This window comes from Hordeum vulgare, chromosome 1H (genome assembly GCF_904849725.1).
Source record: "Hordeum vulgare subsp. vulgare chromosome 1H, MorexV3_pseudomolecules_assembly, whole genome shotgun sequence".
NCBI lineage: Eukaryota > Viridiplantae > Streptophyta > Magnoliopsida > Poales > Poaceae > Hordeum > Hordeum vulgare.
The window spans coordinates 307202106-307229292 of NC_058518.1; the positions used below are offsets into that span (position 1 = coordinate 307202106).

The window sequence follows — 27187 nt, forward strand, 5'->3', positions numbered from 1 at the left end:
TAATATTGACTGTATGCGGACAAAAATGAGTGAAGAAATATACTGAAATGTGTGTATATACATCCGGTTCAATAATAAAGTTGGAACATCTTATTTTGTGAACAGAGATAGTAGTACTTCCTCGCAGAAAAAAGAGAGAGAGAGAGAGAGAGAGTAGTACTTTATAGCATTATTAGTGTTCACAAGGGTTGTAATACGTAATAACTTCATCCTGCTTTCTTATTCATGGTACAAATCAAACTGGTGTGCATCCCAATAATGATGGAACTGCAAGAAGCCATGATCCAGCATGGGTCAGATAAAGAATCTTGATTACCACTCTTCTTTTTGCAACATGGAAGCAAACATACACAGCTGAGATAATATGTTGACACTTTCAGATGATGATTCACAGCCGCATGGAAAATCTTGGTCTGTTATTACAACCACTCAAGGGGCGCATGAATGTCATGTTGGAAAACAGTTGTTACAAACAACAGAGACAATCTGCATGGCTATCTAGTGTAAGAAAAGACGACTAATCAGATTGGCCAAGACGAACTGTACTGTTAACATAAGGAAAAACCTATACTACCTTCGCCAGCATGTAATTATTAAATTTCTCAATGCTTCATTCATACTACTTTTTTGAGAGAGAGAGAGAAACTTCATTCATTCTACTGATCTACCCAAACTCGGCTAGGAACAACTGAAATCTAAGGCCTGATTTGGAGTAATGGAATTTTGTTGGGAGTTCTGGATGAATTGCTCCTCGTCCAAAATTCCAGCTTTCCAAATGAAAACTAAATGGCAGCATATGTTGATCAATTTGCCATCATGATGTCCTGATTCAGTCAGAATGCTCCAAAATTGCAATGACCGATAAGGTTCATGATGCACAGGAACCGATAGAGTTGCACCTGTCTGTAAAATATTATTCTATTAAAGTTTCCCATGCTATCGCATCACAGATTCTTTAACGTACCATTGGTCTCCAGTACTGCAAAGACATGAGGGATCCAGAGTTGTATCAAACTTGCAAGTGATAGTAGAAAATGAGTAAACTGGATAACACCAAACCAGAGCAATCAGACTCACAAATACTTCAGGCAAATGTTAAGGAAGCGCGCATGCTGCTGGCTTTGAGATATGGTAACAGAACCTTCCATAATTTGGTCCTTCTTTAACTCGATAGGTTCAAATAAGTAAAGGAGAGTCTGCATTACCAAAAAAACAGCATCCTTGTGGATGTTAGCAATGCAATTTTCTAGGAATTTCAAAATAACCATATAACTAAGCGAAAAGGAAACCAATATGGCACTTATTAAAGCAATCACCTGCTGCCAGTGAGTTGGGGCGTCCTCTGGGGCAGTTGACAGAACAATTGAGACATCTGCCTTTTTCTTTTTATTGCTTGGGTTAGAATTTTGCATATTGACATCCAAGGGTTGGCTTGTTTGCTTCTTGCATTTCTGGCGAACTGGTCCATTAAACTCGACGTCGAACCAAAATGCAAATCCATGCAATGGAGCTGAAAAAATAGTACAGAAGAGACCAAGGTTAGAGATCTACAGCCGGACCCCTCATATTGCCCCTATACGCCCGGTCAGCGAGCGGTCACTTTTTTGCAACCCAACCGGACCCCTCAAACTGGCGCTATACGACCAGGCCACCCGGCACTCCCAAACCCAGCCCATAGGTGGGGCGGATATGGGGAGGCCCGGACGCATCCGCCACATCAGATCCAGCCCACACTGGCCCACCCTTTCCCACAAATATCCAACCCTGAACCAAACTGTTAGGAAAGCAACTTGTATTCCCATGAGGCCATAGGCCAGTATATATACATGTACAGGTGGTGGACTATATGCAGGGAACCCCTTATATATCGGGATAAATACAAAAGGGTACATGACTTACTAACACCCCCCCCCCCCCTCAAACTCATGGTGGATGAACAACACTGAGTTTGGAGAGATAAAAGCCATGTTGTGCTCTAGTCTGGGCCTTCGTCAGGAAATCCGCCAACTGTAACTCGGAAGGCACATACTGAAGAGCAATGACCTGATCCTGCACACCAGCGCGCACATAGAAAGCATCAACACCAATATGCTTGGTGAGCTCATGCTTCACAGGATCGCGCGCAATGCTAATAGCACCTGTACTGTCAGATAAGAGCAGAGTCGGTGTAGTGACAGAAACACCAAAATCCTGAAGTAACCACCGTAACCAAGTCACCTCTGCCGTCAAAAGAGCCATCGCTCGCAACTCAGCCTCTGCACTCAAACGGGAAACTGCAATCTGTTTCTTCGTCTTCCAGGCAATGAGAGAACTAGCCCACGTAGCATCCGAATAGGCCTGAAGCTGTAAAGAATTGGAGCGAGGAAAGAATAGACGGTGAGAGATCGTGCCCCGAAGATATCGGAGAACACGGAGGAGATGACTAGTGAACCGATGTGGCAGCACAGACGAACTGACTAAGAATATGAACCGGATAAGAGATATCCGGACGAGTGACAGCTAGATAGACAAGACATGACGATAACGCGTCGGGTTAGGCAGGCGATCACCATCAGTAGCACGGAGGTGAACATTGAGCTCCATAGGAGTCTCAACAATGCGCTCGTCGGTAAGAGCAGCACGAGGAAGAAGATCCTGGATATACTTTTCCTGGGATATAAAAAAGCCATCAGAGGTAGAAGAGACTTCAATCCCAAGAAAGTAGCAAAGAGGTCCAAGATCGGACATAAGAAATTGCTCACTAAGACGGGCCTTTACAAAGGCAATATACTCGGGGTCGTCCCCAGTGATGACCATGTCATCAACATAGAGAAGAAGAGTCCGACCACAAGGAGAAAGGTGAATAAACAATGCTGGATCATGAGCACTCGCTGAAAAACCAGCGGCAGTCAGCACAGAGGCAAAACGCTCAAACCAGGCACGAGGGGCTTGCTTAAGGCCATAGAGAGAGCGACGAAGACGACATACCATGCCATCAGGAACAGAATACCCAGGTGGTGGCTGCATGTACACCTCCTCACGCAGCTCACCATTAAGAAAGGCATTCTTAACATCAAGCTGGGATATAGACCAGTGGCGTGCAGAGGCCACGGCAAGAAGTCTACGAACAGTGGTCATATGGGCCACAGGAGCAAAAGTCTCGTCATAATCACGACCATGCTCCTGCTGAAAACCACGAGCCACAAGACGAGCTTTGTGACGCTCAAGAGAACCATCGGAGCGAGTCTTAACCTTGTAAATCCACTTACAAGTGATGGGACGGACTCCGGGAGGAAGGGAAACAAGATCCCACGTACCAGTGCGTTTAAGAGCAGCAATCTCCTCTGCCATCGCAAACTGCCATTCAGGATGAACAACAGCCTCACGATAGGAAGTCGGCTCAAGAACAGCAGCACCAACAGTGGGAAATCCAAGGCGATCAACAGGCGGACGAGGGCGAGAACGCAAGGCATAGGGAGGCTGAGATGAGGATGACGACACATCCGCAGAGGCATCCACAGAGGCATCCACATGACGTGAACGACGAGTGTAACACTGAGGAAAAGATGGAACAATGCAAGGGAGGATCGCCAAGGTAGAATCGGGGGGTGAAGGCGTAGAAGTCACCGGAGAGGAAGGTGCGGAATCCGGTGACATGCCAGGAGAGAAAACCGTGGGAGATGGTGGTAGCAAATCGACAAGAGGTGGAGAAGCAGAGGGAGCAGAACGAATAGGCAAAGGCTCGATGGGGGTGAGAGGTGTATCGGGAAAAGTGAGGAAAGAGATATCCTCCACGGAAAAGGTCGAGGAAGATGGGCGTGGGTAGAAGGGACGAGACTCGTCAAAAATCACATCCCGAGAGATACGCATCCGACGACCGATAGGATCCCAACAAAGATGGCCCTTATGCTCATCACTGTAGCCTAAGAAGACACACTCAACAGACTGAGCGGTCAGTTTGGTGCGTTCGCGGGGGGCAAGAAGAACATAGCAAACACAACCAAACAGGCGAAGCATCGAATAATCGGGAGAACGATCAAAAAGACGCTCAAAAGGAACACCCTGTAGAGCAGTAGAAGGTTGTAGATTGATGAAATAGGTGGAGGTGGAGACGGCCTCAGCCCAGAAATGAGGCGGGAGAGAGGCAGCAATCATCATCGCACGAGCCGTCTCAAGAAGGTGACGATGCTTGCGCTCAGCTACACCATTCTGAGCATGAGCACCAGGACAAGAGAACTGAGCAAGTGTACCCTGCTCAGCGAGAAATCCACGCAACATCTTGGAGATGCAGCAAAGTCAGCACGGAACACACGAATAGGCGTAGAGAACTGAGTGTGAACCATGGCAGCAAAGCGCTTATAGATAGATAATACCTCGCTACGAGAAGACATAAAATAGATCCACGTGTATCGAGAGAAATCATCTATAAAGATAATATAGTAGCGATGGCCTCCCTTCGAGGAAAAGGGAGCTGGACCCCAAACATCCGAGTGGACAAGGTCAAAAGGACGCTGAGACACAGTCTCGCTATGAGGATAAGGTAACTGAACCTGTTTACCAAGCCGGCAGCCCTGACAGTCTAAAGACACACCACCGGAGACGGATCCAAGAAGACCACGTCGAACTAAGGATGAGAGACGGGAGCCACATAAATGACCCACACGATGATGCCACTCTTGAAAAGAGCTGGTAGACAAAGCAACGGAGGAGGAAAGACTGGTTGCGGTGGCAGCGGATGGAAGGTGAAGCCAGTCAAGCTCCCAGAGACCCTGAGAGTCACGGCGCCGGGGGCCAACACAAGAGCACCAGTGTGACGGTCCAGAACTGAACATGAGTCAAAGTCAAGGATGACTTGACAATCAGAGTCAACAATCTGGCCACCAGAAAGGAGCTGCATGGTAAGCCGAGGAACATGAGCAACATCGGGAACATGAAAAGATGAAGTGCTAAGAGTGCCTCGGCCAGTAACCGGGAGAGAAGTACCATCAGCAGTAAGGACATGAACAGGAGAATCAAGAGGTGGAGTAGATGACAGAGTGGATGAATCAAGAGTCATATGAAAAGATGCTCCAGTATCAAGAACCCACGGAGATGTACCTACGTGTGTAGAAGATGGTCTCACAATGCCAGAAGAGTCCGTAGCAGAACCAACAGAACCTGTCGATGAAGAAACAACAGATGGAGCTAGCAGACATTGAAATCGTCCAATATCTTGTTCAGTCAGGGGCGCAACTGAAGATGTCGATGTAGACACACCCGACAACGGAGAGTCGAAGGCAAGCAGCAGGGCGCGAAGTTGCGCAATCTCGTCCTCGGTGAAGTACACAGCTGAAGTAGGCGGTGTAATGGCACGAGGAGAGAAGCAACCACCACCACCAGTGGAAGCCGCTAAATATGGCGGTGTAGCATGTCCAGTATCGTCGGGAAAGACCGGTGGAGAAGACGAGGCCGTGTGCAGACAAGCACCAAGCGCCAAGGGAAGACGCGTGGACGAAGAGCAGTCCATGGAGTCATAGGCACCAGGACAACCGATGAAAGTCGCAAGAGGTGTCGGAGAAGAGCGACATTCACCGATGAAAGTCGCGAGAGGAGTCGGTGTAGAGCGACAATCACCATTTGTAGAGCTCGCAGGAGCAACAGAAGAACTACCAGAACGGCCGTCAGGAGTCACGGGAAGCAAGGGACTGCAACGTTGCGTGCTAGTGTAGACCTTTTTTTTAGGAATCGTAGTCAACGAGCAGCGTCCGAGTCAACAGCAGAGTTGACCTGGAGCGCTGGATCCCTCATGGAGAGCAGGTCTGGCAGCGGGCGCCTCCAATCCTGCTGGATCCCTCGTGGAGAGCAGGTCTGCCAGCGGGCACCTCGATCTGGCGGGACCTGCAGCCGCCAGAGGAGCAGGGCCTGGCGAGATTGGGGATCGGTGGATTGGGGATCGACAACTGCGGATCGGATCAGATCGGTGCGAAGCTGACGGCACGGGAATCAGCGGCAGCGACCAGATCTGGAGATCGACAGGATCGGGAGCAGCTCTTCCAGCGGGACGAGCTGGACCAGGCGGGACTGGTGGGATCTGGAGAAGCAGCGACGGCCGATCGGGACGGCAGCTGCGGCGATCGACACGATCGGGGAGGAGAGGAGGGTGGGTAGACCGGCTGCTAGGATGGGTAGAAGAAAAAGCAGCGACGGCGCTGGATCAATCAGACGAGTTGCGGCGTGCAAAAATTTAACCTAGCTCTAATACCATGTTAGGAAAGCAACTTGTATTCCCATGAGGCCATAGGCCAGTATATATACATGTACAGGTGGTGGACTATATGCAGGAAACCCCTTATATATCGGGATAAATACAAAAGGGTACATGACTTATATTATAACTCTAACACAAACCCTGGTTAAAATCCACATTCTTCTCAACCGCTCCGTTTCATTTCCACTGCCCGTCTCCTCCACTCCCCTCCCCTCCACCATGCCCAACTACGGCAGCCAATCCGGAAACGGGTCTGATCCCGTCAACTGGGATGGGCTCTTGAAGGAGGGCTCCGACAGGGAGGCCCTGACAGGAGCTCACAACCAGTATTGCCACGCAGAGGGTGGCGGAGGGAAGTTCCTCCCGACACCTACGCGAGGTCCGCGTCAGTAGATACAGAGAAGCAGCTCCCGCGCTAGGTCCTCCGCCGGTCGCTGAGCACGGCAGAGACGGACGCAAGGCACCTCCGCCGCAAGAATGCAAAGGCGCTCCGGCTAGGAGAAAGCGGCACGGCTCGCGAAGGTGCAGGCCTGCGCCGCACGACGTCTCGCCGGTATCATCTCTTCTTCGTCGTCATCCGGCACGAGAAGCAATGACGAAGACCCCCTTCGGCCGCCGCCGCCTATGCGGAAGGAGTGCTATCTCCACTCCTATGACCGCAAGGGGAAGGGACCGGCGAGGAAATGTGTCTGGTGCCCCTCTCTGCTTATCTAGACATCGGTTGTCTATGAATCTAGTTTATCTATGTATCTAGTGATGCCCGGTGATGAACTTGCTCTTTTGGGTCCGATTGTATAAAACTTATGCTCCGCCTATCCCCGATCTATATGGATTATGCAATGTTGCTATGTTGATCTACATAGTTTCGATCAGGTTGCATGGATTGTATGGATATGGGGGGCCAGATATGAGGGTGATCGGTCACTATCTGTGGACGCTTCCGCGGACGTATAGGGGGGCAAATTTGACCAGTCCGGCTGTTGATGCTGTTAGCATTACATATTTACATTTCCATGCAGATGAAAAAGAAAAGAAAAAATAATTCAAGGGGTACAACTGTACCCAAGATTATGCTGTTTTCTTTCGCATGTCTTCGGTAACTCAATAGAAAAAAATGTATTTACATATTTACATTTCCATGCAGATGAAAAAGAAAAGAAAAAATAATTCGAGGGGTACAACTGTACCCAAGATTATGTTGTTTTCTTTCACATGTCTTCGGTAACTCAATAGAAGAAAAAAATATTTACATATTTACATTTCCATGCAGATGAAAAAGACACAACAACAACAACAACCAAGCCTTTCAGTCCCAAACAAGTTCGGGTAGGCTAGAGTTGAAACCCATAAGATCTCGAAACCAAGTCATGGCTCTGGAACGTGGATAGCTAACTTCCACGCACCCCTGTCCATGACTAAGTCTTTGTCGATATTCCAAACCTTCAGGTCTCTCTTAACGGAATCCTCCCATGTCAAGTTTGGTCTACCACGACCCCTCTTAACATTCTCAGCACGCTTTATCCGTCCGCTATGCACCGGCGCTTCCGATGGCCTCCGTTGAATATGTCCAAACCATCTGAGACGATGCTGGACCAACTTCTCTTCAATCGGTGCTACCCCAAGTCTCTCTCCTATATCGTCATTCCGTACCCGATCCTTCCTTGTGTGGCCACATATCCATCTCAACATGCGCATCTCTGCTACACCCAACTGTTGGATATGTCGTCTCTTGGTTGGCCAACACTCCGCGCCATACAACATCGCAGGTCGGATAGCTGTCCTATAAAACCTGCCTTTTAGCTTTTGTGGCACTCTCTTGTCACAGAGTACGCCAGAAGCTTGGCGCCACTTCATCCACCCAGCCTTGATTCGGTGGCCCACGTCTTCATCGGTATCGCCATCCTTCTGCAACATGGACCCCAAATATCGAAACGTGTCTCTCTCCGATACCACCTGCCCACCAAGGCTAACCTCTCCATCCTCGTGCCTAGTAGCACTAAAACTGCACCTCATGTATTCAGTTTTAGTTCTACTAAGCCTAAAACCTTTCGATTCTAGAGTCCGCCTCCATAACTCTAACTTTCTATTAACCCCCGTTCGGCTATCATCGACTAGCACCACATCATCCGCAAAGAGCATACACCATGGGATATCTCCTTGTATATCCCTTGTGACCTCATCCATCACCAAATCAAAAAGATAAGGGCTCAAAGCTGACCCTTGGTGTAGCCCTATTCTAATCGGAAAGTCATCGGTGTCGCCATCACTTGTTCGAACACTTGTCACAACATTATCATACATATCCTTGATGAGGGTAATGTACTTTATTGGGACTTTGTGTTTCTCCAAAGCCCACCACATGACATTCCGAGGTATCTTATCATAGGCCTTCTCCAAATCAATGAACACCATATGAAGGTCCTTCTTTTGCTCCCTGTATCTCTCCATCAGTTGTCGTACCAAGAAGATGGCTTCCATGGTAGACCTCCCAGGCATGAAACCAAATTGGTTTTTGGTCACGCTTGTTGACCTTCTTAAGAGGTGTTCAATGACTCTCTCCCATAGCTTCATAGTATGGCTCATTAGCTTGATTCCGCGGTAATTAGTACAACTTTGAACATCCCCCTTGTTCTTAAAGATTGGTACTAAAATACTCTGCCTCCATTCTTCGGGCATCTTGTTTGACCGAAAAATGAGGTTGAAAAGCTTAGTTAGCCATACTATCGCTGTCTCCAAGGCCTCTCCACACCTCGATGGGGATACCATCAGGACCCATCGCTTTGCCTACTTTCATCCTTTTTAACGCCTCCTTAACCTCACACTCCTGGATACGTCGCACAAAGCACATGCTGGTATCATCAAAGGAGTCGTCTAGCTCAATGGTAGAGCTATCAACCTCTCCATTGTAAAGGTTGTCAAAGTACTCCCGCCATCTACGCTTGATCGCCTCATCCTTCACAAGAAGCTGATCATCTCCGTCCTTGATGCATTTGACTTCGCCGACATCCCTCGTCTTCCTCTCCCTAATCTTGGCCATCTTATAGATGTCCCTTTCGCCTTCCTTAGTGTTTAAACGTTGGTAAAGGTCCCCATACGCCCGACCTCTCGCTTCACTCACCGCCCGCTTTGCTGCCTTCTTCGCCGCCTTGCGACCTTCTTGCGGAAGGTCGCTATAGAGGAGTTTGGGGTGACCAAGGGAAGTAGAAGGGAAGCTAAGGACACCTGGTGGTGGAACGATGAGGTCCAGAAGGTTATTAGGGAGAAGAAGGACTGTTTCAGATGCCTATATCTCGACAGGAGTGCAGCTAACATGCAGATGAAAAAGAAAAGAATAAAATAATTCAAGGGGTACAACTGTACCCAAGATTATGCTGTTTTCTTTCACATGTCTTGGTAACTCAATAGAAAAAAATGTATCTTCGGTATAATTTGCATTAACAATTTCAAGTGGCACTCTATCTAAACAGGGCCCAGCAACTTCTTGCTCTACCACAAGATAAAAAATATGCACATAAATTTTATGTTAGTCCATCTTTTGCATGTATGTATCACTACTGAAACAAACATCATTTAACTCAACGGGACCCTAAAGAGGTGCCATTACGTATCACCATACATCCTTAACACTAGTTAGCTAGCTGAGGCTGCTAAGAATTGCCACCTTGCTGCAATAGGTTCACACACAGCAAATAGATTCCTGACTGCAGTAAGAATCTAGGTAACACTTTTCCTGTACGCTTTATAGAATGGGTTTTCCGCCTATCAACAGAAACATCCCACAGCTTATCAAAAAGACCCTCTAACAGCAGCACTGTCTTAGAGTGATCAAGCTTAGGTCCTCTCAAAAAGACCTGGCATGATCATAGCTCGAGGACTCCACAGATTAAAAAATACAACCTCTGTAAACAAATACTCCCTCCGTCTCAAAATAAGTGTCTCAAGCTTAGTACAACTTTGTACTAGAGCTAGTACAAAGTTGAGACACTTATTTTGGGACGGAGGGAGTATAAGACATTTTAGAGACTTGTGTCAAGTCTATAAAGCGTTACCTCAAAAAAAAAATATAAAACGTCTTATATTTGTTTACAGGGGGAGTATATCACAATATCAGTACAATTCTAGATGTGCAAATTTACTAAATGAAATCATGAGTATGTTTCACCATGTGTATCTACCTCGAATGTAAAAAGAATGAAATACAACTTACCTTGCAACATTGATGTAAACTTGTATGCAGCGGTAATAGTTTCAAGATCTGGAGCTTGTATGGTATAGCAATCCACTTGTGCAACCTGCTTACATAAAAGTTCAGCTTACCTAAAGATGTAAATCTACATAAACAGGAACTAATTTATACACAAAATCCGAGGGTGATATGTGTGCAAAGCAGATCTTAAGCAGAGAAGAATACACAGTTCAGCAAGAATATCTCACCACCGTTGGCCATGTCAAGACATTCTCGCCACTAATTGTCTCAACAGAAGGCTCCATGAATGCACATTGTTTTGCAAGAGGCATCATACAAGACACTGAATCAAGCAAAGAACAAATTACATATTAATCTCAGAATGAGAAACAATAATCGGCTTCCATGAGCTAACTTTGGTAGCTATGGCACATTACGAACAAGCAACTAAGTCTCCTCATATTTAGGGAGTATATACTAATTATGAATAGACCATATACAAAGGACAATGAACTTACTTTTTATACCATATACATCTCGCCAGAAGTAAATACTATCCTGATATCTGTGCGAATTTGTAATAGGTGCAAGATAAAGCTGCAGCACGATTATTTGTTGTATGTCAGCCAGGCAATTTTTCAATCAATGTCTCAACCAAATCATTGCTACATACTCCCTCCATTCCATATTAAGTGTCGCTGATTTAGTACAACTTTGTACTTAAACAGCGAGAGTCAATATGGAACGGAGGGAGTAACATTTTGCGGAAACACTTACAGATGCATGAGATGGAAGAATAAGACCCCCTGGCTTGAGCCATTTATCCCTAGCAAAAATTACGCTCCCCAGCATACTCTGCCATCAACATGACTATATTTCAGATTTCACATATCGGACAGATGTAAAGTGATGTGTTGGATAAGTCCAACTGCACAAACAATATATTTATAGAACCTCATAGAGAAGCATATAGCCCATCCATTCAGATATAATGACATCAACTTTTTCTTCAATTTCGACATCCTGCATTTGAATATTATAGCAGTCAAGTTCCATAACGCTGAGGACCTCAAATAGAAGTTTAAGGATGCTACCGCAACTACAATCAAGATAGTACAGTTGACTATAATCTACAAGCAAGATAATGTTTCAACCTTTCATAAGAGTATGATAAAGCTTCAGATACATGCAAATGGTGATGAAATGGTTATGACAGAAATGGCAAAGGCTAGATAGAAAAGGTATACCTCGATTCGTCCATGCAAAACAATGACTTTGTCAGACAGCTCATTTTCCCTCACAATTTCCATTGCCTAACACATTTAGATTGGAGGGAATGGAATCAGCATTAAATTTGTAGAAGCTAATAATGAAACAATGAAAGTAAAAAATGCATACTAAAGGAACTGCAAAAGCATTTCACAAACATACATATATTAGCAGATAGTATGGTAGCAGATCAAGCAAGGGAACTTGCCTAGCACCACTTTTCAAGCTACTAAGTACTCCCTCCGTTCCTAAATATAAGACCTTTTAGAGATTTCACTAGTAGACTATATACGGAGCAAAATGTGTGAATCTACACTCTAAAACATGTCTATGTACATCCGTATGTAGTTCATAGTGTAATCTCCAAAAGGTCTTATATTTAGGAACGGAGGGAGTATTTATTTATCACTATTCTATGAAAAATGTATTTATTTGATCATAAGGGGCTTCCCTCCATGTTGTATTTAGGTTTCAACTTTCAACTAGCACACAGTATAAGGGCTGGGGTGCAGCACTAGTGTATTAAATATACTTGTAGTTTTGCAATCTCAACCAGAAAGGGAAAACAAAGGGGAGGATATACCTGTAATGCAATATCACTTGCATCGACTGCATAGACCTGAACACAATAAACCGGGGGATTAATTAAAAATTAATGAAAAACAGGAAATTGCCATTCAGATCATAAAGTGACTTAGCAACAGAAATAACTAAGAAAAATTTGCAACCCTCATGCAAAATGAACTCATATTATTACACAGCAATATAGCATACATGTGTTTTATTGCAAAAGAAAGGGTTAAATTGCTGCAATCAAATGAAAGATGATTCAAAGCACAGAAAAGTGTAAACATGGAGGCTACTGGTATTTGCTGAACAACGGGTACAATAGATCTTATGGTACAGATCAAATGATCAACACATGCATCGATGCGGCTTTCTAAATGACTATGTGGTGCTAATCTATTTATATTTTTGGTGAAAGAGTTTGCTCATCTGTTCTCTCTTGAGAATATCATTTTTTTGTCAGATATGTTGTTCATACATGGACAGCTAAAATCCACAGAAAAATAAACTACACCGTGATTAAACAGCTGATCAATATCTGCTTAGTATGAATTCACTAAGCGACCAACTTATACAGAAAGGAAAGAAAAAAAAATGAAGAAAAGGATTGAAGAGCAACAAACATTAGAAACATACTTAGAGTTCTACCCAACTACAATTATTTAGGTACAGAGGGAGTATATAGAAAGAGACACTTAGAAAAAACAGCAGAAGTTCAAATTTTATAATATCATTGGCAACACATAAGTGTACAGCTAATAATTAAGTACTTAAGTTACCCGAGTGGCACCAGCAAAAGCACAAAATATAGAAAGAACACCAGTGCCGCAGCCAACATCCAATACGACCTGAAAATTGAAACTTCAACCATTCATGAGTTAATTGAGTGAACAGAAAGCTGTATCCTGTTTGGTATCTATCCAAGAATATCATGTAGTCCAGTAAGCATACAAACTGCAAGTAACTCTGACCTTGCCTGAAATTAGATCTTTGTGATGCATGATAGCATTTCTGTAAGTATTAGTCCTGGCGTGATCCTGCAATTAGAAATCTCAAGATCAATACTAATTCAAGAATGATGATGTTGCATTAGCTTGAGACCTGAGCAATCCAGAGATGCTACTGAAATCACCAACACAAGATAAAGCTCAAACAAAACCTGGTGTAATTAGTGTATTCTGAGAAATCTTTTTTCAATAAGTGTAGGTTTGTGGCACTCTGTATAAGCACTGCAGCAGCTACACTTCACACTGACACACTCTACCAATGCACACCAGGTCGAAGGTTAATAGCTTACATTAACAAACTAGCAGATACCAGCATCTGAATTTCCAGGTGCACGACAAACAACAAGCAATGCGATGTTATGCTAGCTCCTCCATTCAGAATAATAGTGCGTCATTTTTCTTGTTAATTTCCTGACAAACCAAAAAAAAAACTGTGGCATGCGCATTATTTCTTTGTGTGGCTTATGTTGTGTTATATAAGTGATTCAAACAGTGGCCATAATCTTTTACCTGCCAAAGCCAAACAAAACTTCAGATCCGACGGGCATGACCATAAACATTTAAGCTACCCATCTTTTCGAGGAGCATGACCGTAATTCGTAAACATTTTAACTACCCATCTCCTCGTGCAAGGACATTATTCCTGCGATGTCTACTTACTCAATAAACAGCCCTAACTATGCGAGCTTATACACCAACTGAACCAATGCTGACACTAGGTCACATCCTCACAGGTAGTGGAACTGTAAGGAACCTCAGAAATCCTTATTCGATCGATGGCGACGATCCCGTACAGATCGCTGCCCGAAGTAAACAAAACCCTAACTCCACCGATGCAATAGCAAGTACAGGCAGGGCGGCCAATCCTCCATCAAATACGGAGCATATACCATAGAGGGAGAATTGAGAAAGTGTGTGCTCGTGCACGCGCTACCTTGAGCATCTCCTCGTGGACGCCGATGTGGGAGTAGGCCTTGAAATAGGCCATGTCGTAGTCGGTGCAGGGGGGCGGCGCGGGGTGCGGCAGAGCCGAGGCCGCCAGGCCCGGGGGAGATCCCATGCCGCCGACGCGCCGTGGCCTGCGCGGTCGCGGCAGGTGGCCGTTGCCGTCCTCGCCGCCGGCGAGCATCGGGGGAAAGGTGTCCTGCGCCCGTGCCTTGTGCCTCTGTTGCGAGTGGGGGGGAGGACAGTGCACTGCTCCGGAATTCAGATTCCTCACGTGGGCTCTCTCGTGCTCAGGCCTCAGATGATTTAACGGGCCCGTTACCATGTATGGACTCCCGCGTATTGCGAGACCGATTTTTTCTTTTTTTGCGACGATTGTACCATTATTGTTGATGACATTGAAAAAATGTTCACACATTTTGAAATTTGTTTCCTAGCATTTTAAAAACATGATCATGAAATTTCAAAATTGTACGTGTCCTTCTAAAAAATGTACTTTAAAAAAAGTCCACTCTGTAATGATCAATGTGCATTTTACAAATGTCCAACATGTATTCGAATAAACTGTTTAACATATATTTAAAAATACATAAAGTGTATTTAAAAAATGTTCAGAGTGGTTACAAAAGTCAACGAGTATTTTCTAAATGAAAAATAAAATAGAATATACAAAAATAGATAATAACAAAATTCAAAAACAAGTGGAATCTTCCAAAACTGAACAAGTCCAATAGAAAGTTCCACGACCTGGTCTTGGAAGCTTCCAAAACTGCTAGCTAACACACTTATTTTGCTGCTTTGTCGATAGTCGAGACCGCTAGATGTCTCGCAATAATAGACATAGCTTTTCAGAAGGCACATCCTGAACCTGGATACATATGAATCCGTTTTTTAAAAATACATTCTAACGTGTTTTAAAATGTCAAAATTTCAAAACAAAATTTCACATGTACATGTTTCACAAGATATGTGTGCAACGTAAATTCTTGTGAAAAATGTATTTTGGTTTGCCTCCGCAAAAAAAAGTGCTTCTAAATAGTGTTTCATGCACATTTTTCTTTTTGCACAGCCCAAAAACAAATGAAAAATCGGTGAAACTTTCTATGCGCACATAGAACGTGGAGATTACACATGCAACTATTTCCAAAAAATAACATTTAGAAATGTGTTTTTAAAATTGAGTTCATATGTATCCGGGTTTATCCATGTATTTTGCCATAGCTTTTGTGTATTTTGGGCGTCAGTCTTATATCTCACTTACTGCAAGAATGGAAGGCAGCATCAACTCATGTGTGTTTAGTAGGGTGCAGAAAGGATGCATGAGCTATTTTTGTCATTCAAAAACAATGTTCGAAATTTGAAATTTTTCAGCATGTCTAAACACATGGAGGCTGCCAAACAAAGCATCACCTTAACATGTCTCAACACATACATCACTAACAAATAACACCAAATACATGTACTCAACATGTCTAGAGTTAGCATGTCTCAAAGAGGAAAAACAATGTTGCGGTTCCAACTTTCCCGTGGTGGAGACCGCCAGGGTTCCCAACTCTACTACCAATTATCACCAAATTTTCACGTGAGTCTTCCCCATTGGTGGCTGTCGTGTGATCCCACGACCCCTGCGTTCGCACGGGGTGCAAGAGCATGGAGGAATCGGAGCAAGCACAGGAGGTGGCGGACGCTGCACGCGGTGGCGACGGAAACAATGGAGATCAAAGAATCGGAGCCAATCTAGAGGATAGATTCCAGGGGCTGAATCTTCATGGCGAGGAGGAAGAAGAATTGGACCTGTCAAGCAAAATTAAAGGTCTGATTGAGGAAACAAGATGGGTTGCAGACTTGCAGTCTTTAGGGTTCAAACCCTAAAACCCTCAGTCGTGTCTCATTATTTAAATCTATGAGGAACGCATGAACAGCGGCACAAGGGGTGACTTTCAAGGCAATGGGAGATAATTTCTTCCTAGCCCAGGTGATGTGCCTCGGCGACTGGAATCGGGTGATCAATGGCGGTCCATGGATGTTTGAAAACACGGTGGTCGTCAATGAGGAATATGATGGGATATCGAATGTACATGACTATAAGTTGGATCGTATCCCAGCATGGGTACGCATATTGACATCCAGGATGGTGTGATGAAAAACAAGGTAATTACGGAGAAGAATGCCACGAAGGTAGGAACCCCCAAATAAAAGTTATTATGAATGAAGGGTGCATGAATCCCACCAAGTACGTGAGAGCTAGGGTGTTTCTTCCCGTATAGATACCTCTAGTCCGGTTTGTACCCTTAACGCTGAAAGAGAGTAAGAAGTATCCCGTGGAGTACAAAAAACTACTAGATTTTTGTGATTATTGTGGTATGATCGGGCAAGTGTGAAAGAGCATGGTGCCCCTATGTTTGGTTTTGTTAATTGACGAGAATACATATGGACTAAATGGTTTCCTTGAGCTATATTTGAAGGGCTTGTCCATAGGCATTGCTTGAAGACCATTTGTTGGTTTCATGGTTATTAGAAGGAAATTATGTGTTGACCAAGGTGTTATTCAAGGAATTATCCAAAGATTAGTCATAGAGAAGATAAGATACAAGGTGATCAAGACTAAATACAAAGAGTGATTTAAGTTGATCAATACACAAAGCATAGAAGATGTATCGAGAAGGATCAAGTGATCCTATGGTATGGTAAGCATTGTTCATTTACTAGTGAAGAAATGGCTAGACACAACTTACGTTGGTGGCGCGCCAATTTGACGCGACGCCAACATTATTGTTTTCAAATAGCAATGGTGTTGGATGATTGGTACGCCAAGTTTGTACACGTAGTGTTGTCGTGGATTAAAAGTGGAACGCCACCACAGAGTGGGCCCTACTGAGCTGACCGGTCAGAATATATTCGTGGTGTCGGATATCCTGCCATGTCAGGGATATATTATGTAGTGATGTCGTTCACCGTTCGTGAACGCCAGCACTATGTTATGCCTATATATAAGATAGTGTTTGTAGTTCTCAAAATGCATTCACTTCCAATAATTCTCCCTAACTAGTTAGCTCCTCTTAGTTATGGACCCATGTCGGCGAAGCGTGTCGAAAGTTTGGGACTCCGTCGCCCTGGCCGAGCTCCCGTCGAGTGGCTGTGTTGGCTACACCATGAGCTCGAGACGACCAATGAAGCCGACCCTGTCCGGCGAATCATCCCGCCACAACAGCGCGACTTTTGTTCAATCCGTAAGCTACGCCAACAGCATCGAAGATACCGTCCAAGTGCTGCTTTGCGGCGCTCGACGCCCTGTTGATAAGCATATGTCGCACATAGAATGGAATCTAGAGCAAGAATTCTACATCTACACCAACCATGGAAAGGTACGTATATGACAAAAAATACATCTTGATCTATTTTTAGCTTTTTTGCACAATTAAACTCCTATATATTGTGATCCACGGAAAATAGAGGGAAAATATTGATTCATATGGATATGGGTTAATCTCATCCGGAAGTACGTAAGCAGGTTGCTCGACTACTCCATTGGACCACTGAGATGACACATAGATGAAATGCAACTCAAGAACGATGTGATGAGAGGCCAAATAAAAAAATTCAAGATGCTTTGATATGCGCTTTTAACCGGTTGCATGTTTGGCCTATTTCTCCCAGCTCGATCGATGGCATCATTTTCTTCTGGTGATCATCATCACACTAATGATGTTCTTAATTTAAAGTATGTGAAAGTTGTATAATATTGACATGAAACAATCAAAAATTATAGATACGACGGAGACGTATCATGGAGCCAGTCCATCAGGGCGACCTCTTCGTGGTAAGACTACCTGAGGACCCCTTAATTCAACGCCGGTATGTAGGTGTGTTCGGATGATTACGCCCAAAGTGTTCGGCTTGCAAGGCGAGTTCGTTCATCTCTTCCGAACAAGAAATGATGGTCTTGGTCTTCGGCGGGCTCACAATTACCGAAGCGTCGCGGGGCCCATGGCCTTAAATTCTGCACAAAGATTAATAATATTTCTCGAATCTCACGTGATTTTGTAGGGGGGAACACCTTTCACAATTCTTGACAAAACCGCTTCTTATAGCAAGAGGGGGTAGCTCCCTTTATAAACACATAAAAATCAGTCTCGAGGCCTGATACGTCTCCAACGTATCTGTAATTTTTTATGGTTGCATGCTATTATCTTGTCAAACTTTGGATATTTTGCATGCCTTTTATTTATTTTCTGGGACTAACCTATTAACTCAGTGTCAAGTGTCAGTTCCTGTTTTTTCCATGTTTTTTACCCCTTTCAGAGGAGATTTTGAAACAGAGTCCAAACGGAAAAAAATCCCCGAAAAGATTTTTTCTGGAACGGAAGAAGATCACAGAGCTTGGGGGCTAAGCTAGAAGAGCCCCAGGGGCCCCACAAGCCCCCACCCTGCGGCCAGGGGGCCACGCCATGCAGGCTTGTGGGCCCCCTGGAGGTCCCCTGACCTAGATCTTGCGCCTATAAATTCCCAAATATTCCCAAAAAAATCAAGGGAGCATCGTAATCACTTTTCCGCCGCTGCAAGCTTCTGTCTCCGCAAGATCCCATCTGGGGCACATCTTGGTGCCCTGTCGGAGAGGGGATTCAGACACGGAAGGCTTCTCCATCAACACCATGACCTCTCCGATGATGCCTGAGTAGTTCACCATAGACCTACGGGTCCATAGCTAGTAACTAGATGGCTTCTTCTCTCTCTTGGATCTTCAATACAAAGTTCTCCATGATCTTCATGGAGATATATCCGATGTAATCTTCTTTTGCGGTGTGTTTGTCGAGATCCGATGAATTGTGGATTTATGATCAGATTATCTATGAATCTTATTTGAGTTTCTTCTGATCTCTCTTATGCATGATTTCATATCCTTGTAATTCTCTTCGAGTTGTGGGTTTTGTTTGGCCAACTAGATCTATGATTCTTGCAATGGGAGAAGTGCTTGGTTTTCGGTTCATACAGTGCGGTGACCTCACCCAGTGACAGAAGGGGTAGCGAGGCACGTATGGTGTTGTTGCCATCAAGGGTAAAAAGATGGGGTTTTCATCATTGGTTTGAGATTATCCCTCTACATCATGTCATCTTGCTTAAAGCGTTACTCTGTTCGTCATGAACTCAATACACTAGATGCATGCTGGATAGCGGTCGATGTGTGGAGTAATAGTAGTAGATGCAGAAAGTATCGGTCTACTTGTCTCGGACGTGATGCCTATATGTATGATCATTGCCTTAGATATCGTCATGACTTTGCGCGGTTCTATCAATTGCTCGTCAGTAATTTGTTGACCCACCGTAATACTTGATATTTTGAGAGAAGCCTCTAGTGAACACTATGGCCCCCAGGGTCTACTCCACACCATATTTTCAGCCTTACACTTTTTACTACGTTGCACTTTCTGCCTTCATATCTCACTTTTGTAAACAATCTTGAAGGGATTGACAACCCCTTTGAAGTGTTGGGTGCAAGTTTGTTTGTGTTTGCGCAGGTACTCTGGACTTGACGAGACCCTCCTTCTGGATCGATACCTTGGTTGTCAAACTGAGGGAAATACTTACTTCTCCTATGCTGCATCACCCTTTCCTCTTCAAGGGAAAAACCAACGCAAGCCCAATCTCCGTCAAGTGTCAATTTCTGGCGCTGTTGTTTGTGAAGTAGCAGAAGGATTTCTGGCGCCGTTGTCGGGGAGGAAGATCAAGTCAAGAACTCATCCAAGTAAGTGTCGCAAACTCATCTCTTGCATTTACTTTGTTTGCGAGTTGCCTCTCGTTTTCCTCTCCCCCACTTCACTAATTTGCCTTTTTTGTTTGCCTTTTTCGTTCGCCCTTTTCTCTCGCTTGCTTTCTGTTCGTTTGTGTGCCATGTGCCTTCAATATGCTTACATCTTCGCTTGCTGAAAATCTAGTGATATGGATCCTCATCCACTTGCTAATCTCTTTAAGAGATCCAATTATGTTGATCCAATTGCTAGTGAGTTGAGTGCACTTGACTATCTTTATGGAGTTTTGCTTGAGATACGTGAATCTGAAAATTGTGAGGAAGAAATTTATGAAGTGATTCACGAGGGCTCCTTGGATGAAAAGCATGATTGCAATGGTTTCACTATAAATTCTGTTAGTGACAATCATGCTAAAAATATGCAAAACCCTAAGCTTGGGGATGCTAGTTTTGCTATTTCCACTACTTGTTGCAATGATCATGAGTGGGGCGATGATTTTTCTTATGATCTTGAAAAAAAATGTAAGCCTCATGATGAATATGATATTTCCAATATTATTGAAAGTGGGTTTGGAGAAGTCATGACTTTAGTTGATGATAATCCCACTATTTTTGAAAGGCGTCAACTTTGCATGCATGTGGATCATGAAAAGAATGTCCTTTGTGATAGCTATATTATTGAATTTGATTATGATCCCACATGTAATTGCTACGAGAGAGGAAAATATTGTGGTAGAAACTTTCATGTTACCAAAACACCTCTCGTTATGTTGAGATTTCTATTGTTTCTTTCTTCTTCCTTGCATTTGGTAACTATTGGTTGTGTTGCCAATTTGTTTTCCCATAAAATGCCTATGCATAGGAAGTATGTTAGACTTAGATATGATTTTCACATGCTTTATGATGCTCTCGTTGTGCTTCAATTCTTGTCCTTTGTGTGAGCATCATTGAATCACCTTATGCCTAGCTAAGGGCGTTAAACAATAGCGCTTGTTGGGAGGCAACCCAATGAATTTATATTTTTATTTCTGTTTTGTTGCGTTCACACTTTCACAATTCTATTGCGATTGTGTTTTTTGTGTTTCTTTTTGTGTTTGAGCCAAGCAAAACCTTTATGATTGGTCTTGGTAATGGTTGTTTGATCCTGCTGGAAAAAGACAGAAACTTTTTGCTCACGAAATGATTTTTCATTTTTATTCAGAAAGAACTTTTGAGTTGATTCTTCTTGCTGATGATTGATATGCTTTTCCCCTAGACCGTCGTAATTTTTCAGATATTTTGAGGTACCAGAAGTATACGAAGTATACATATTGCTACACACTAGTCTGTTTTTGACAGATTCTGTTTTTGTTGAGTTGGTTGCTTGTTTTGATGAAACTATGGTTAGTATCGGGGGGTACTAGCCATGGAAAAGTGAGAATACAGTAGCCCATCATCAATATAGATGGAATTCAAGTTTTGTACATGTAATGCCCCAAGTGTAAAACCTACCCTTTTTGGACCTACTTCATGTGGGACCACCTTGTCATTGATATGAGAGTGTCCTATGCTTGGATGATTTCATGTGTCCTTTTATTTCTTCCCTTGTTTGCATGCATATCATATCATTTCATGTGTTAGGTGTTGGTGCATGTGGTCATATGATTCCATGTGGTGCTTTTAATCTTGTGGTCATGTGTCTTGTGATTTCATGCTTGTGTGGCTTGAGTGGAGTGGTGCATGTGATAGTAAGGTCTTAGGTTTCAAACCATCTCCACCCCTCCTCTCTAATTCTCCTATGTCAATATTCCCTTCTCCTTTTTCCTATTTTAAAAAAATGCCCATGGTTTAACAGGTTATGTGTGGGGTATGGAGAGGTGTGTTTGCTATTTTTAAAAACATGTTTTGAGGGGCATAAAATTACAAAACAGACCAAGTAAATTATGTTTTGTAAAATATTTACGTGCCTCTAAACCCTTGTTTCTATTTTTATTAATTGGGTTTAGATTTTACATGTCCAATGCAAGTGTCAATTTTATTTTAGCACTTGTAGGTTATCTTGGGCTTTTCTTTTTCTCTTTGTTATTTCCGAGAGCAGGAAATAGCTTAGGTTGTTTTTCTGCCTTATGTGGCGCCTAAGGTGGGCTTTCTCCCCCTCGCGGCCCATTCCTCTCTTTCTCTCGCTGCACTCCTCCCAGGTCCATACCCCTTCGCGCAGCAAGCAGCCCAGGAGGCGATCGTCTCCTTCCTCCCGACGTCACGGCTGTACGAACGCTCCTCAGCCTCCCGATCAGCGTGACCTCGATCTTGCGGCTCCGAGCTCGCCCCCCCGAGACGTTATAAGGAGCCTCAACCTCCCCACCACTCTAGGGTTCCTCCTCTCCCTCGTCCTCTCCCTCCAGCGCCGCCAGTGAGACTCTCGTCGTCCCCAACGCCATGACCAGCACCGGGTCGAGCTCGTCGCCGGCGTAGCGGCCACCTCGTCGCCTCCCCGTAGCTGCGCAAGCAAGAGGACCCAGGAGGGGTTCCATTTTCGCGCGGAGCCGGAGCCGGGGCTTCTTCCTCGACGTCCCCGACGAGCACCTTCTTCCTCGGCCAGCGGCTTTTGTCATATTTGAAGACCTGTAGCTATGTTGCATATATATTATTTGTCATATTTGAAGACCTGTAGCTATGTTGCATGTGGCTCACAAACAGCTAAGATGCAGAAACTGGCAGATTGCATAGTTTTGCCATTTTGTTCAAAGTTTGTGCTTAATTGTTGTTGTGGTGTTCTACCTTGCTCCTTTTCATTCATGTTGGGTTAATATATGTCTTGGCAACCTGGGAACACCAGATCTGTGCCAATTGAGTGTGTGGGGTTGAATCTTTCACGTAGGGCTTCATATCGTGTTTCGTCGATTCCCGTTGATCCGTAGCTCCGTTGGCAAAGTTCTTTATATGGTTTTGCACCGTTTTTACGAGATGCATCTGTTCATATCATTCCCATGCATGTCCAAATAGTTTAGTGCAAAGTTCTGTCCAGGAACTTGTTGTAGTTTATCTTGCTTGTGCTAGTGTTAGAAATAGTGGTGCATGCTCAACTTTCATCTCATGCATCATGTGATTGTTGCATTTTGTGGTGCTGCTGTTCATTGGCTGTTATTCTTGTGTTGGGTAGCACCGGGAGCGGAGACCGAATACGTGGAGTCAGGAGAGTACGTGCAGGACGATCCAGAACCATTCCAAGCTGAGGATATCACAGGCAAGATGACATGACCTTGATCTCATATCTAGACTTGTTATGGTAGTTTTCGATTCCACGTCATATTGCTCGCTGCCTACCACTGAAAATATATTGCCTCTTCATATGCCATGAGCCTAAACACCTTACTCTTTCCTAGCAAACTTGCATGGCTAGGTAGGCTTGCTCAGCTACTAATGTTAGCATTGTTAGTTGCAGGTGTTTATAACTCATGAGATGCCATGAGCTTGATATCATTATATTAATTTCTGTTATTTAATTAATGTATCTATATATTTGGTAAATGACGGGAGGCCTAGCCTTTTGCTGGGTGTCTTGTTCCGTTATTGCCGCCTTAGTTACCGGTTACCGGTGTTTGATTCCATAATGATCGCTCCTAACACGTTCGGGGTTGTTATGGGGACCCCCTTGATAAATCGCGTAGTGTTAAGGCTTGTCCGGTAGGACCCAACATTGGTACTATTTGCTAATCACTTAATAATAAACTGCATAGGGAATAGCTACCCCGAGGTTTCTTAATCAACAACCCGGGCCAGTGCTCCTCATGAGTGTTGGTCCAAACTGGGCAGACTACGGGGCCACCACAGGGCAACTTGAGGTTTGGTATACCTGTAGTGTGACTCATCCGGCGTGTCCTGAGACTGAGATACATGACTCTTATCAGGGTCGTCGACACGTCGGGAGGTCCTGCTAGTCTTGTCTTGCCTTAGCGGTATATCTTGCGTACGGAATCCCGGTGAAGCTTTGGTTTTCCCCAGAGTTGAGGTTTTCCTCTAAGGAATCCGACGAGATCACGAGATTCGTGATAGAGGATGCCTTTGCGGCCTGTGTTCGTTTGTGATGGACTAGTTGGAGCACCCCTGTAGGGTTTAATCTTTCGGAAAGCCGTGCCCGCGGTTATGTGGCAACTTGGAATATTTTGTTAACATCCGGTATTAGAAAACTTAAATATAAACTAATAAAATATGCCAACTGTGTGCGTAACCGTGACTGTCCCTTCAAAGATCTCTCTTCGATCGGGAACACGGTGGGGTTATGAATGCCGTAGGTAGGTGTTCAGGATCACTTTCTGATCAAGTATTCACGATCGTTAGTATGGAACACTGTCACTTCTCCTTTGCGTAAGCTAGCCACTTATTCAAACTTAGGATGCAGCAGACGGAAACACTTCACCCCTTCCTTGCCCATTTACATGACTAGATCTGGCACCAAGGCCTTAGATTGCTGAGTCCCCGTGGCTCACGGATTCCTCCGAAACTTCCAGCAGGTACAGGTACCCCAGAGGCAGAGGATCCCGATGGCACCCAGCTGGCGTGGCAGTACGACGAGGAGACAGATCGCCTTTACGTGAACTATCCAGAGGACTGAGCCGTGGTCGTGATCGTGGGCCTGCAGCGGGTAGCATAGCATTTCCCTTGTTTTGTAGTCCGTACCGGAACTACATTGATTGTATCTGCATTGTACTCTGTATTATTAATAAGAAGACAGTTGAATCCCAGATTGTCTACTTTATTTCTTATTATGTGCTATGTTTACTTGCTTGCAAAACACTTAGATGCGCTTCTTTCCTATTCGGGGCCTCGACCCCCAGATCGTAAAGGACCGCATCTTGGTCGTTACAGTACAGTACCAAAAGAAGTGGTAGTTTGTCTTCTTGCACTAATGTTATCACAAGTTTCTGTTTAAGTTTTGTGTTGTGAAGTTTTCAAGTTTTGGGTGACGTTCTCATGGACAAAGAGATAAGGAGTGTAAAGAGCTCAAGCTTGGGGATTCCCAAGGCACCACAAGCCAAATTCAAGGACACCAAAAAGCCTAAGCTTGGAGATGCCCCGGGAAGGCATCCCCTCTTTGGTCTTCAATCCATCGGTAACATTACTTGGAGCTACACTTTTATTCACCACATGATATGTGTTTTGCTTGGAGTGTCTTGTACCATAGGAGTCTTTTCTTTTTGTTGTGTCACAATCATCCTTGCTGCACACCTTTTAGAGAGAGAGAGACATGCACTCATCGTGATTTTGCTAGAATGCTCATTGTGCTTCACTTATATCTTTTGAGCTAGATACTTTTGCTCTAGTGCTTCACTTATATCTTTTGAGCTATATACTTTTGCTCTAGTGCTTCACTTATATCTTTTGAGCTAGATACTTTTGCTCTTGTGCTTCACTTATATCTTTAGAGCACGACGGTGCGTGATTTGGTAGTTGGCTTATGCTATGAAAGTAGTCCCATGTGCTAGGTACGCAAAGAGGATGCAAAAACCTCCATCTTCATGTGCATTGAGTAGAAAGAGAACTTTCGATTCCTCTCAATTAGTTTTGAGACACGGATTCGGTAATATTGAGAGTTATGTTAGTAGGGTGTTGTGAATCTAGAAATACTTGTGTTGAAGTTAGTGATTCCCGTAGCATGCACGTATGGTGAACCGCTATGTTAGGAAGTCGGAGCATAATTGATCTATTGATTGTCATCCTTTGTGTTGAGGTCGGGATCGCGCGATGGTTTACACCTACCAACCCTTCCCCTCAGAGTATGCGTTTAGCACTTTGTTTCGATTACAAATAAAAACTTTTGCAACAAGTATGTGAGTTCTTTATGACTAATGTTGAGTCCATGGTATAGATGCACTTTCACCTTCCACCTTTGCTAGCCTCTTTAGTGCCGCGCAATTCTCGCCGGTGCACAAACAACACCAAATTCCTTCCTCAAAACAGCCACCATACCTACCTACTATGGCATTTTCATAGCCATTTCGAGTTATATTGTCATGCAACTACCACCGTTCCGTCCAATGACTTGTACCGTCACTTTCATATTGCCATTGCATGATCATACTGTTGGGGAACGTCGCATGGGAAACAAAAAATTTCCTACGCGCACGAAGACCTATCATGGTGATGTCCATCTACAAGAGGGGATGTGTGATCTACGTACCCTTGTAGACCGTACAGCAGAAGCGTTAGTGAACGCGGTTGATGTAGTGGAACGTCCTCACGTCCCTCGATCCGCCCCGCGAACTATCCCGCGATCAGTCCCACGATCTAGTGCTGAACGGACGGCACCTCCGCGTTCAGCACACGTACAGCTCGACGATGATCTCGGCCTTCTTGATCCAGCAAGAGAGACGGAGAGGTAGAAGAGTTCTCCGGCAGCGTGACGGCGCTCCGGAGGTTGGTGATGATCTTGTCTCAGCAGGGCTCCGCCCGAGCTCCGCAGAAACGCGATCTAGAGATAAAACCGTGGAGATATGTGGACGGGCTGCCGTGGCAAAGTTTTGTCAAATCAGCCCTAAAACCCCACTGTATATAGGAGGAAGAGGGGGAGCCTTGACTTGGGGTCCAAGGACCCCTAAGGGCTTCGGCCGAGCCAAGGGGGAAGGTCTCCCCCCCCCCAAACCGAGTCCTACTTGGTTTGGAAGGTGGAGTCCTTCTTCCCTTTCCCACCTCCTCCCTTTTTTTTCTTTTCTCTTTGATTTTTCTTCCAATGCGCATAGGGATCTTTTGGGCTGTCCCACCAGCCCACTAAGGGCTGGTGCGCCACCCTCAATGCCTATGGGCTTCCCTGGGGTGGGTTGCCCCCCCGGTGAACTCCCGGAACCCATTCGTCATTCCCGGTAACTCCGAAAACCTTCCGGTAATCAAATGAGGTCATCCTATATATCAATCTTCGTTTCCGGACCATTCCGGAAACCCTCGTGACGTCTGTGATCTCATCCGGGACTCCGAACAACATTCGGTAACCAACCATATAACTCAAATACGCATAAAACAACGCCGAACCTTAAGTGTGCAGACCCTGCGGGTTCGAGAACTATGTAGACATGACCCGAGAGACTCCTCGGTCAATACCAATAGCGGGACCTGGATGCCCATATTGGATCCTACATATTCTACGAAGATCTTATCGTTTGAACCTCAGTGCCAAGGATTCATATAATCCCGTATGTCATTCCCTTTGTCCTTCGGTATGTTACTTGCCCGAGATTCGATCGTCAGTATCCGTATACCTATTTCAATCT

General features: G+C 44.5%; 1 protein-coding gene across 1 annotated transcript; it reads right to left on the bottom strand.

The window, feature by feature from the left end:
• Positions 1 to 360: 360 nt before the first annotated feature.
• Positions 361 to 14426, bottom strand: LOC123432611 (probable protein arginine N-methyltransferase 6.2). Its single transcript, XM_045115403.1, has 13 exons — positions 14190 to 14426; positions 13220 to 13285; positions 13028 to 13096; positions 12265 to 12300; positions 11660 to 11725; positions 11367 to 11435; positions 11190 to 11267; positions 10931 to 11009; positions 10661 to 10755; positions 10434 to 10518; positions 1317 to 1510; positions 1078 to 1196; positions 361 to 979 (listed from the first exon to the last, which is right to left on the bottom strand). The coding sequence occupies exons 1-13, from the start codon at positions 14382 to 14384 to the stop codon at positions 937 to 939; spliced, it is 1194 nt and encodes a 397-aa protein (XP_044971338.1). The 5' UTR covers positions 14385 to 14426; the 3' UTR covers positions 361 to 936.
• Between the last annotated feature and the right edge of the window lie 12761 nt (positions 14427 to 27187).

Excerpts from the sequence above, each read along its gene's own strand:
- LOC123432611 (XM_045115403.1), bottom strand. The coding sequence starts at position 14,384 with ATGCTCGCCGGCGGCGAGGACGGCAACGGCCACCTGCCGCGACCGCGC. Across the intron at positions 11,726-12,264 it reads CAAGTGATATTGCATTACAG|GCAATGGAAATTGTGAGGGA; the intron begins GTATATCCTCCC and ends TAAATGTGTTAG. Across the intron at positions 1,197-1,316 it reads CCCCAACTCACTGGCAGCAG|ACTCTCCTTTACTTATTTGA; the intron begins GTGATTGCTTTA and ends TTGGTAATGCAG.